Source organism: Pteronotus mesoamericanus, unplaced genomic scaffold (genome assembly GCF_021234165.1).
Source record: "Pteronotus mesoamericanus isolate MK-2021 breed Mesoamerican mustached bat unplaced genomic scaffold, CSHL_Meso_final contig_64, whole genome shotgun sequence".
In the NCBI taxonomy this organism is placed as follows: Eukaryota; Metazoa; Chordata; class Mammalia; order Chiroptera; family Mormoopidae; genus Pteronotus; species Pteronotus mesoamericanus.
Window position 1 is genome coordinate 3,428,832 of NW_026555224.1, and position 12,047 is coordinate 3,440,878.

General features: G+C 44.4%; 2 protein-coding genes across 2 annotated transcripts in view; one reads left to right on the top strand and one right to left on the bottom strand.

Moving 5' to 3' along the window:
* The window catches only part of COG7 (component of oligomeric golgi complex 7), a 77,574-nt gene that overhangs the window by 60,332 nt on the left and 5,195 nt on the right, over positions 1-12,047 (top strand). The window contains exons 12-15 of the mRNA XM_054580901.1: positions 1,040-1,226; positions 2,806-2,946; positions 9,187-9,270; positions 11,230-11,344. Of these exons, the coding sequence (XP_054436876.1) occupies positions 1,040-1,226; positions 2,806-2,946; positions 9,187-9,270; positions 11,230-11,344 (527 nt within the window). The remainder of the gene's footprint in view (positions 1-1,039; positions 1,227-2,805; positions 2,947-9,186; positions 9,271-11,229; positions 11,345-12,047) is intronic.
* On the bottom strand, positions 6,322-6,693 carry LOC129076763 (prothymosin alpha-like). Its single transcript, XM_054580928.1, has one exon. It carries the CDS (start codon positions 6,691-6,693, stop codon positions 6,322-6,324), a length of 372 nt encoding a protein of 123 aa, XP_054436903.1.

Below are 12,047 nucleotides of genomic sequence, written 5' to 3' on the forward strand. Positions count from 1 at the left end.
AAATCACTGTTAGGCCTAAGCAGCAGGGAAAACTGTAATTTGATCTTAATGGCAGAGGCAGGTGGCTGCTTGCATTGACAACATATCCTCAGGAAGGGCCTGTCCCCAGGATTTGTGTCTCAAGTATGGACATTCATTCCTTGACAACTCACAGGATTTTTGTGGGAAAGTAGTGAGTGCAACCTGAAAGCTGCCATGTTCAAAGCACTGTTTTTCGTAAGAAATTATGAAAAGGAGGGGTCAGGGAATATGGCAACATCTATTCTTCTGGTTGCATGTGTTTGTATCATTCTCTACCCATTTAAGTGTAGACTGGAGGGTAAAGTTGGGCTAAGGAAAAACCAAGTGGAGGATTTTCAGCATCTTTGAGGGGAGGCCATCCTTGCTGGAGACAGATCCAGCTTCCCCAGCAGCACTAGAGGTTGATCACCACATATAACCTCCTTGAGGTGATTTTCTTTCTCAGAGAAATTGCAAAGGGCCAGCTTCTCTAAACAGATATCTCTGTAGCACCTAAAGCACAAAAGTAAACTTCACAAAGTCAATGAGCACAAGCCCACACAAGTCCAGTGTGTGATAGTCCTATGTATGGAGGCATGCAGCCAGCTGTTGTCAGTGCTCTACAGGAACCAGCTGTCCCACTGCCCTGTCTAGCATCCCTGTGACTCAGGTGCTGGGTATCATGGCTTTGATTATGACAAACAGTGATGCTTATATCACAAGGATGGTCTACATAGAAAGTGCACAGTACTCCAGACTGCAGTAAAGTGACAGCGGCCCTGTGGGCTGTATATCATATTAGGAAGACGGCGTACTCTGGAAGAGTGAGTGTTAAATAGGAAATAACAACACCTTGTGTCTGTTGCACACCTGAGGGCCTGCTCACTTTTAAATGGGGAAGGACGTCTTCATTTCCTTATAAAATGGACCCTAAGTCCTCTGGGATATGCAGGAATTGAGTAAGGAGCAATCTGAATGCTTCAGGAAGAGAGTTCCACATAAATAGCTTGGGGTATAAAGCTAACCACTGTCATTGCAGGATTTTGTCCACAGCTGGGAAGTATCTGTCTGACTCCTATAGCCCTCGGAGCCTGACAGGGTTTCAGGACAGCATCTTGACAGACAAGAAGAGCTCTACCAAGAACCCATGGCAAGAATATAATTACCTCCAGAAAGATAACCCTGCTGAATACACCAGCTTAATGGAAGTACTTTATACCCTCAAGGTATGAGACCAAATGATGGCATTCTTGCCAGTGGATGCTTTCCTTTGTCACTCACTCTTTCCTTATCCAGGTTTTCTGGCCCTCTGGGCCCTGGGCCATGGCCTGTCCTGCTGCCACTTCTCTGTCTCATTAGTGTTGTGGTTTTAAGGGACTAATCAACTAGACTGGGTTGGAACCAATTGCAATGTAGATGTAGGAGTCAGTTAAATGGAGCATCATTAGTGACAAAAGGTGGGTTGGAGAATGTGGCTTAGATCTGCAGCCAAATGAGCTTGCTCTACTTCCCTCCAGAGTTAAACCTGTCACCAGGCCCTGGCCCCCATGCAGGGACAGTCCCCTTTTACTGAATGGAAGAGGGGACCAGAACGTGTATTGCCTGCCAGTGAGCAGAGCCAGGAAGGTGGATCCCAGCCCAGCAGTGGGAAAAGATGTGCCTCTTTCCCAGGGAGGAGAAAGCTGGAGAGGACTAGGCTGCCCCTGCAGTGCAAGTTCCTACCAGAGGCAACTTGACCTGGGGACAAGTGTGCTATCTTAGCTATTCCTTTAGAGTCTTAGTTTCTCTTCCACAAAGCTACCCTTTATTTTGAGCTTAAACCTTGGGGTTCAGGGATAGAAGGACCTTTCAAGAAATGGAATGAGTCACACGGCTTCCTGAGAGTGGCCCCCAGGTTCCAAGAGGGCCACAGGTATCCTTCCCAGAATCATCCTCACACCCTCTGGTCTGGTTTGAGGCTCATCTCTTGGTGATAGGCAGAGGAGACATTGCTCTCACAGCACTGAACACAATCTGGAATCTGGCTCAAGCTCTGGGGGGATGGCAGTGTGCTTTTGGACCTGTCTGTAGGTTCAGTTTCACCCTCACAGGGCCTCCCCTATTCCTCTGCACCGTGACCCACCAAATGACTGCATTTGAGCTTAACAAACCCTTGTTAAAGCAGTTCCACAAGTTCACTCACCCATGCTTCTGTGATTAGAGCAAAGCAGTTCTGTTTATCTTTATTGCTTATCTGATTTATTTCTGTTTGTTGTAATCAGTTCATTTATAATAGCAAAACTAAGGTTCCATTTTCCACCTCTCCATTTTCTCAGGCTGTTTGGAATTCCTGGGCTCACACGGGTTATGCACACTCTGGCATACAGCCCAATGTAATTGACTTGATCTCGCTGGGGATCAGGGCTTTGTCCATCACTCTTGTCTGTACATGACACCTATGATTGGTTTTCCTGTTCTTTTACTCCTGAGGGGCAGTCACAAGTCAGTTTTTCCTAAACTGCCAACCCACGAGCTTACTTTAGCTCAAATGCATCAGAATCACCTGGGAAAGTGAATTAAAAATAAAGATTCCTGAGCTCCAGCGTCCTGCTGGATTCCAATTCAGGAGTTCTAGGGTGGAGCCTGTGGATCAGATATTCAGCATGTGCCCCAGGGGTCCTGTTTTGGGAACCACTATTGTCTAGAACGTCCCCCCCACCCCCGCCACTGTTTTCCCCTCAGTGACTTTTCAAATTGTGTAACTAGCCAATCACCTGGGTTGGATTAAGAGCCTAACAAACTGCCTTTTGCATTTTCTTGTCTTAGGAAAAAGGGTCAAGCAACCACAACCTGCTCTCTGGGTCCCAAGCAGCCCTGACTCGGCTTAACCAGCAGGCTCACCAGCTGGCCTTTGACTCTGTCTTCCTGCGTATCAAACAGCAGCTGCTGCTCCTTCCCAAGATGGAAGTAAGTTTCCTACAGCCCTGCCTCCTTCCCAGCAGTGTTCTCGCTATTCCTCCCCCTCGTGACCTCCCCGCCTCCCGCAAAGCCAGCAGTTCCATTGCACAGGGGCACTGTCCCTTGCAGTTCATTGCTTAGCAAGAATTCCTTATCTTAATTACAGTTACTGTGATGCTGTATTTTCAGGATCTTTCTTGGAATTATTACTAATGCTTGATTAACTTCAGCCATCAGGAGCAGCATAGCTGTGCCCTCCAAGGGGGAAGTAAGGGAGATTTCATGCCATAGGGTGGATTGGGACAAGTCAGAGAAGCTCATTGTCTTGTGAAATTGTTTCCATGTAGCAGCCATTTCTAGAGAATCTGTTCTGGAAGTTTACTTGTGAGAGTGCCTTCCCAGATTTGATCTGGGGTTTTGGAGGGGGGGTTGGAAGGGTTCTACTGTATTCTGTCCTTGAAAGCCTTTTTACTTGGCTTTTCCTAAAGTGCCTCACTTTCCTTTCCTTGCATCTCTTCTCTTTCTGGTTGTCCTGATTCCTTTTCAAGGAATTGCCCACCAGGCATATATTCTCTGCTGGCCCAGTCTCCCTTGTCCTGATCTCATCACTTTCCTTTTGGATTCTTGGGACTGTCCCCAGGTTAATCTTTCTCACTGTCTCCTCGAGTTTATTGGGATTTGGCTTTTCCTAAAGATAGTCTTGTGGGAAAAATATAGTTATGGGGCTTTAATAACCAGGAGATCCTTTGGGGAAGAAACAAGAATGAGTTTGGTGTAATTACAAGTTGTTTTCTGCTGCCTCCCTGGAACCATAGCAGGTCCGGCATCAGGGGCTACCTACTGTTCACAGTGGACCTTGGTCAATCTCAACCCTTCTCTGCATCTCAGTCTCCATCTATAAAATGACCTGGTTGAACTACATGATTTCTAGGTTCTTTCTACCCCTGCAAGTCTGTGATTTTCATAGTCTAATGACTTTTCATGCAAAATACCATGATGTCTACTCCAACCAGATCGTGGATTTCTAGTGTGGTTGGGGGTGGGCTAAGTTTGGAGGAGAGTCACTGATGTCCCAGTGCTGCTCCTGGGCACCACCTGTATGTGGTTTTGGATCACTCAGCTGAGGCTGCTACTTCCTCTGTGACGTCATCTCCTCATCTTTAAAATGGGGACACAGTAATTCTCACAATAGATATGTGAGGATTAAATAAGATTTTGTATATGATAGAATTTAGCACAATGGCTGCTGAAGTAGTAGATGCCTCATAAGGGGTGGTTTTCTTTCTATCTCTGGTCCTCATTTTTTAAGATGAATGAGAATTAAAAAAGTAAAACATATATATATATATTCATTTTCAGAAATCAAGCAATGTAGGCAAGTATGAAGGAAAAAGCAATAAATCCCTTCAGAATGCCACCATGTAGAATAAGCGGTGTGAACATTTGTTTGTTCACCCAGACTTCTGTCCTTGCCCGCTCACATGTTGAAGTCTGGATGGGCACCACAGGAAGAAGGTGCAGTTGTACGGCACAGGCTGTTTTAAAAAAAAACAACAACAAAAGAAACCTAAACCATATAAATATGGTTTAACATATAAATATTTTTTGAATTTAACTAGAAAAAGAAGATAAATGAAGCCAAAGGAATGGTTGAACTTGAGATACTAGTGTCTTCATTGCAAGAAATTAGTTCCCTGATCTCTCCAATGTTAAGAAAGATTGTGGAAGTTATTAGAGATTGGAGTCATTGTCTTTGCCGATCATGCTTCCATTCTGTGTGTGTGTGTGTGTGTGTGTGTGTGTGTGTGTGTGTGTGTGTGTGTGTGTGTGTGTGTGTGTGTTTTAAGTCCTCACCCAAGGAAATGCTTATTGATTTTTAGAGAGAGGGAAGGGAGGGAGGGAAGAAAGATGGAGAGATACATCGATTGATTGTCTCTCTCATATGTGTGCCGACTGGGGGACCAAACCCACAACTAAGGCATGTGCCCTGATAGGGAACTGAACCTGTGACCTTTTGGTTTACAGGGCAGCGCTCCAGCCAGCTGGTCAGGGCTTTAGATAGATGTTGACACTGGTTCATCTGCCCTGAGAAGTGAGGAGATCATCATGCTCACAGGTCTTGTCTCCCCTCCTTACCTTGAGCTTTGGTTCCTTTCATTATTTTCATTTAGTCAGAGATCAAAATATTGACCATCTTTTCTGAAATCTTAACTCTCCTGGTCTTAGTTCTACATGGAGCCAGGTGTGGTGCTCCCACCTGTCCTCACCTCCACTTCTGCATTCCCAAATCATTATTATGATTTGGTTTTCGATCGCCTCATTCTGGCTTTCTCATTCAGGCTTCAGCACAGCCTGTGGGGATGGAGGTAGCAGCTCTGCAGGTGGGGGTGTTCTCTGCCAGTGCCAGCACGGAAGCACAGCACAAAGGCAAACACTCAGTCTTAGGATTTGAAAATTAAGCCCTGGTCATTAAATGTTTGTTTTTAATGTTTGCTCATCAATTGTGCCACCCTTTTACTTTACCGGAATATACACTCACACTCTATTGCATTTCAAGATAGATTATTGAAGTTCACCTGTATTACCTGGTGAAAGATGGATGGAAAAGCCCATTTGAAGGAAACTTTAAATAAGTTTTGAACAATTGAAAAATAATCTACAACATTTCCCCGGTGCCCTTTTCAAGTCTACCTTCTCTGCCTGCTATTTATTTATTTATTAATTTATTTATTAGAACAACTCAGCAAAATGAAATTCCAGCTTATTGTTGGACAACATTGTTTCACACATAACGTCAAACAGGCCAAAATATAAGTAAGTAAACAGCAACTTCATAGACAAAAAAAGGAAAAAGAAGAACCTTTTTTCTTTGGCCTTTTTAATCATCTCATACAAACCAACTACTTACAGTACAACTGAGTACATACACAGAAAATTACTGGAATACTCAGAATAAGATAGCTATTTTTGTTATTTTTGCTTTTTTCTACAAGGTATTTTTTCCGCCATTGAGATTATAATGGACATGTCACATGAACAAAGTGAGAAGTAGGACAGAGAATGCTCCAAAGGCTGGTTTGGTCATCCCGAGATCATTAAAAATGGCTGCTCCCTAACAATACGTACGAAAATATAAAACATAAATAAAAAATACAAGCATATTTTCCTTTTTAAAGTACTTTTAAGAAAAAAAAGCAGGGCCTTGGAAGTTTTGGTTTCCTGCTCCCCTGCTGTAAATTCATGTTGTCGTTTTGGTTGAGTGGTGGAGCGCACATGTCACCCGTGGGTGATGCTGCCCATGGTGTGCGGGTGGGCGGGCAGGCAGGACTCTGCTGGACGGTGACCGTGTTTAGATTCTGAGATGAGAAGTGGAGAATGAATAGGTCATGGTGGCCTTTTTTCAAAGTTTAACTTTTCCTTTTTCGCTGTCTCATCATCATTGGTCTTCTGCTTCATGGTGTCAACATCATCATCCTTATCATCTTCAGCTGCCTGTTTGCCTGTAGGTGCCCCAGCCTCCTCATCTTCATGTCTACCCTCATCTTCACCACCTCCATCCTCTTCTCCCTCATCCCCTCCTTCTTCCTCTTCATCTTCATTGTCAGACTCCTGCTCCCCATTTTCCTCATTAGTGTTCCCCTTAGCTGGTGTATCTCTTCCATTCTCTGCCACCTCCACAGCTTCCTTCTTCTTCTTCTTCTTCTTCAAGTCCTTGGTGGTGACCTCTGAGCTGGTATCCATGGCCATGTCTGACATGGTGGGGCACACCAGTGACCCTATGAAGCAGATTAAAAAAAAAAAACAAAAGGAGTTTGAGGATTCTAGTGAAAAAGCCGCCAGAGTCTGCGGAAGCTGAGGAAGAAGCTTTGGCAGAGCTGGCTGCGGCGAGGGGAGAGGCAGACACAGGAACAATGCCAAGATGGCTTTTCAGAGTAGCCAGTGGACTTTCTGTCTGCTTTTTAAGCCCTTCCTAATTCAGTGTGCTCTTTCGGGCCCTAATTCCAAACTACTTTTCTCTCCTCCACCTGATCACCTTCTGACATTGCTCTTCCTTCTTCCTCTGAGAAGCCTTTCTCTGGGCCTCCCATCCATGGTGCTGGTCCTTTCAATGCATGCCTGTGACACTGGTCTTTCCTGACAACCAGTCCTTGGTTCCATCCTGCCCTGTGGTGCTGCTCCTGCCCACCCTCTGTGTCCCTCTCTGCCAATGACTTTATCACCAAGCTGTCATTGTTCCTTCTTTTTAAATATGGCTCCCATCTGTTTCCATGGCCACTGCCCTAGTCCAGGTTCTCATGGTTTCTAAAATGTTTCTTGAGCTTTCCATCTGCCTCCCATCCTCAATCCTCCTCAGAGTTTACTGTGTTAATCTTCACAAAGTATTGCTCTAATTTTATCTCTCCCCACTCAAAATCACCTTAATCATGCTTCCCAGGGCCCGTATGATAGTCTATTTAAACATTTTTTTATTATGGAAATTTTCACACATATGCAAGAATAGAGAAGAGGACAATAAACTCCATGTCCTCATCACCCTGCTTCAACATGACCAACTCTAGCCATCCTAATTCATATACTCGTATACCTCTTATCTAAAATAGAACTCCTATTCCTTGATATCATTTAACTAGAAAAAGAAGATAAATGGAACCAAAGTGTTCAAATTTCCTATTGTCTTATAAATGTCATAATTTAACTGTTTGAATCAGGATTCAGATTAGTTCTGTGCATTGGAATTGGTTGATAACTCTCTTAAGTCTCTTTTGTACTCTTGGTCCCCTTTCATATCTACCAAGTCTGTCTGTCTGTCTCTGTTTCTCTCTCTTCCTTCACCCCCTTTGCAATTTATTTTTCGAAGGTGATGCCTTTTCTTAGCCTGGTGTTCAAAGCCTTCTCTCTATACTTCATGTGTCCTTCAGCTGGCCCTTTGTCTAATTACTCTGAGCTCTTGCTTCTCTGAACATTTATTGCATCTGCCTCTGAGACCTCCTGAAGTCGAAGCTTGCATGTATGTGTGTGGGTGGGAGGGGGGGCAATTTCTTTGTCTCTTCTCTAAAAAGCCTAGCACATCATGGGCATTTGATCTATGTGGGGTGGGAGTTAACTGAAAAAAGTAGGACATTTTGAAACAAAAGAGGATTTATAGCAAGAACAAGGAGTTTACAAAATAGTAGGGGCAGGGGTGGGGAAGAAAAGGACTTGTCTAAGAGCAAAGAAAATTAGGCAGAATCACGTTGTGCTAGAGAGCGTGGGAGGGGTGGCTGAGGCTTAGCCTGGGTCGGAGCCCAGCGATGGACATGGTCATTGCCTTCCCAGAACACTACTTAAAGGGTCAGGCATCCAGGTCGGGCATCAGGGCACAGCTACAGCAAGACCTCGGGAGTTACTCCAGGAGTCCACCCAGAAAGGGCCTTGTTTTCCAGGCTGGCCTTAGGGTGACTCAGGTTGGAATTAAGAAATTAGATTTACGTGTGAAGGTATGCCAAGCTGAACTCTGTAACTATGTGTGTGCCGGCAGTTTGCCTAACTATAGAGAATGTGGGGAGGCTCGCAGTGACATTGGAGACGTTCCTACTTGAAAGGATGAAAAGAGACATAGTGCTGAGTGTCTCCCCAGACAGAGGGCTCACAAAGGGGCAACTGGGGGGCAGGGTGGAGACTGCCTCCCTTCCTGCGCCCTCTGAGTTCTGAACCAGTTGAGAAATGGATCCAGAAGGTAGGTAGAAATGAAAGCAGTAGCTTCAACTTTTTAGTAAAGTGGTCTCACTGAGTGTGGTTTGGGTATTCCTACAGCCAGAAAGGGCTTCCCCACACCTCCCTCCCAATATTAGGGGTTACGTGTGGTGTCTGGCAGAGTTTGGGGTGTCCTAGCCTTTGCAGAGTGCTGGAGACACAGGAGTTAGTGAGGCTACCTGCGCCCAACAACTTTTTGCCTGTTGTCCCTACCCAGTAAAAAAAACTTGGAGTAGAGGAATCCAGTTCTTCATTTCCTGTTCTGAGGGAGAAACCGAGGGCTTGACTCCACAGAATATTTCAGTGGACAAGGTGGGAGTCCTCTTTTGTGGATCTGCAGGAATGTAGACAGAGTTCGTTCTTCTATGTGGGGCTTCAGGGTGATGGTTTAAAGAAGAGAAGTCCCTAGTCTGCTAGCTCTGAGCAGACAATGCCTATGGGAACTCCACCTTTCTGTGGCACTCTCCTCTGCTGCCTGGTGCTCTACGTTGACCCCTCCTCTCTTTCCTCCCCCAGAGCTGGAGCACAGCAGGCATTGGAGAAACCCTGACAGACGCCCTGCCCACCTTCAGCCTCACTCCTCTTGAGTACATCAGCAATGTAAGAGCTGCCTTGCGCTTCCATCCTGGTGGTCACGGCCTTTCAGGCCTCGCTGTGGGTTTTGATTCTAGGTCCTCTGGGCAAAGTTGTCATTACCCCAGCAGTGCTGTCAGACCTCTCCTTTTGCATGGTCTCCATCCCATGTTCAGGCCTTTAAGGAAATGCAGCCAAGTTCCTTAAATCAGCAGGAGGAGCATGCTAATTTCAGAATCTGACAACCTGCTACCCTTCCCCCACCTTCCTAATATGAGGTGCAGCTGGTACCTGAAAGCATCAGAGCATGAGCCCAGTACGACATTCTGATTTGGGAAGAGTGGATCAATTTTCAGGACGTGTGTGTGTATGTAGGTCTGAATTCAAAGTAAGCAAACTTTTTCTTTTTTAATCCTCACCTGAGCACATTTTTTCATTGCTTTCAGAGAGAGAAGAAAGGGGTTAGGGAAAAAGAGAGAAAGAGAGAAAAATATCCACTGGTTGCCCTCTTGTACACACCCCAACTGGAAATTGAAAAGTGATGATGTTTTATTTTGAGTAAAACTGGGTCTGTGCCTTTAGCCAAAGATGTGGCTACCAATGAAAGGTATACCAAGTACAGGAATATTCCTGGGGTCTATGCACACAGTAGGTGTTCAGGAAGTGCTTGCTGAGTGGAATTCAGTGCTTCCTGAAGGGAACATTCCCAGCCCCAGATATCAGCACCCTCTCTTCCTCTGACCTTGTGGAAAAAAGAATCTGTTGCCATTTTCAAGCAGAAATGTACAGTGATTATTCCTGAGGTAAGTGGCTACTTGTCTGGTTTGAGTGAAAAATTGTACTAAGTAAATGAAAGGGGAAGATTGTGTACTTCTTTAAAGGGAGCCCAAACTATCTTTTTTTTTTTTTTTGGATCAACATGATGGACCATAGGACATTTAGACTTACTACAGCCAGACACATGAAATGTCTGGGAACAAGGATGTAATCATTGTGTAGTCCTCTGGACTGGGTAGATTTTGGAGTCTGTGTAGACTTCCAGACGCTGTACTTTCAGGGGGATCTGCCACTGGGTAGGAACCTATGAGGCTATAGGCCAAGTGGCCTCAGACCTTTAGCTTTCAGAGTTTCTATCAACTCTGAAGTTGAGGTGAATGTCTGAAATGAATATGGAGCCAAAAAAAGCAACAGTGGGTTCACAGACTTTTTAAAAAAAATACAGATTATGTTGTCATAACCTGGAAATAAACCTTACTATTTTGTACTTACCCTAAAACACAAAACAGTTCTGAGCTGTAACGAAATGGGTGTCTGAAATACACTCATGATGATACATGTTTCTGACAAACATGTGACAAACACTGTATTTGTGGCTTGTCCGAAGGTCTTAAAATCGTACTTTTTTGATTTTCCATTGGCCAAGAAGGTTTTGTGTTTATTTCCTAGAGTTTGTATTAAGAAAACAATGTAGTTTTCCCTCCAAATTAACTTATAATTACAAATGGCTTTTTTCCCCCAACCAAAATATCTTCCTTCACCTGGCTAAATCACCAGAAAGGAGAGACCAAGATCCAAATCCAGAAGACAGAATTTGCTTGGCCATGTACTTGTGGACATACATAGCTTCTTACTGGTTTTTGTCTGTGGCCAACAATAACTTGTAGTTAACACAAGTTCTGTAAACTGTACAGAGTACTTCGGTATCTATTACCTCATTTGAGGTAGACCTTGTGTTGAATGCCTTCCAAAAGTAGTGAGCCCATCAGTGAGAAGGATGAATTTTTGCTCTACTTGCAAACCACCACTGATGTTTTTTTTAAGGTGTTGCCATAACCAGTATTAGTACACGTGCTGGAAAACTCAGACATGGGGCTGCCCCAGGTGTAGCAATTTGTCTGTCATTTGCTGTTACACAAGTGCTGGTTATATTTCATGAAACTACCTGTGTGCATCAGTGTTGGGCTGAAGTGCTTTCTTTTGTTTCAGATTGGGCAGTATATCATGTCCCTTCCCCTGAACCTGGAGCCATTTGTGACTCAGGAGGACTCTGCCTTAGAGCTGGCATTGCATGCAGGAAAGCTGCCGTTTCCTCCCGAGCAAGGTGAGAGTGACGTGCTGGAAGGGGAGTGGTGGCTTTAAAGTGTAATACACACTCCTAGCACCCTGACCCTCATCACACATAGCTTTCCGAAAGTCCCACAGCTAAGTGTAAAATAGTGACTGATACGCTGGTGGGTGTGGCTCAGTGGATGGAGCACTGGCCTTTGAACCAAAAGGTCGCCGGTTCAATTCCCAGTCAGGGCACATGCCTGGCTTGTGGGCCAGGTTCCAAGTTGGGGGTATGTGAGAGGCAACTGCACATTGATGTTTTTCTCTCCCTTTCTTTCTCACTCCCTTCCCCTCTCTGTAAAAATAAATAAATTTAAAAGATTTTAAAAAAGTAATGACTGAGAAAGATTGGGGTATGCAAAATAATACATGTAGTATTACTTATGTTTTGAAAAAACCCAACACTCTGTATTTCCACATGTGCATAGGCATGTAAAAGCCTGGAAGACAGGTCTGAAAGCATTTATGCTGGTATCAGTGGGGGGAGTGGGAAGAAAGGTATGAAGGATGCTTACATTTTACTCTGTATTTCTGTATTGCCTGGAATGTTTTGTAAGAATATTTTTCTCTATTGTATGTAAAAAATATATGTACACCAAACTTCTTAAGTTTAAAAAAATTTTTTCACAGAAATTTTCACACACACGTGTGTGCACACATGTAGTAGGATTAGTGTGAAACCCCAGACACTCATC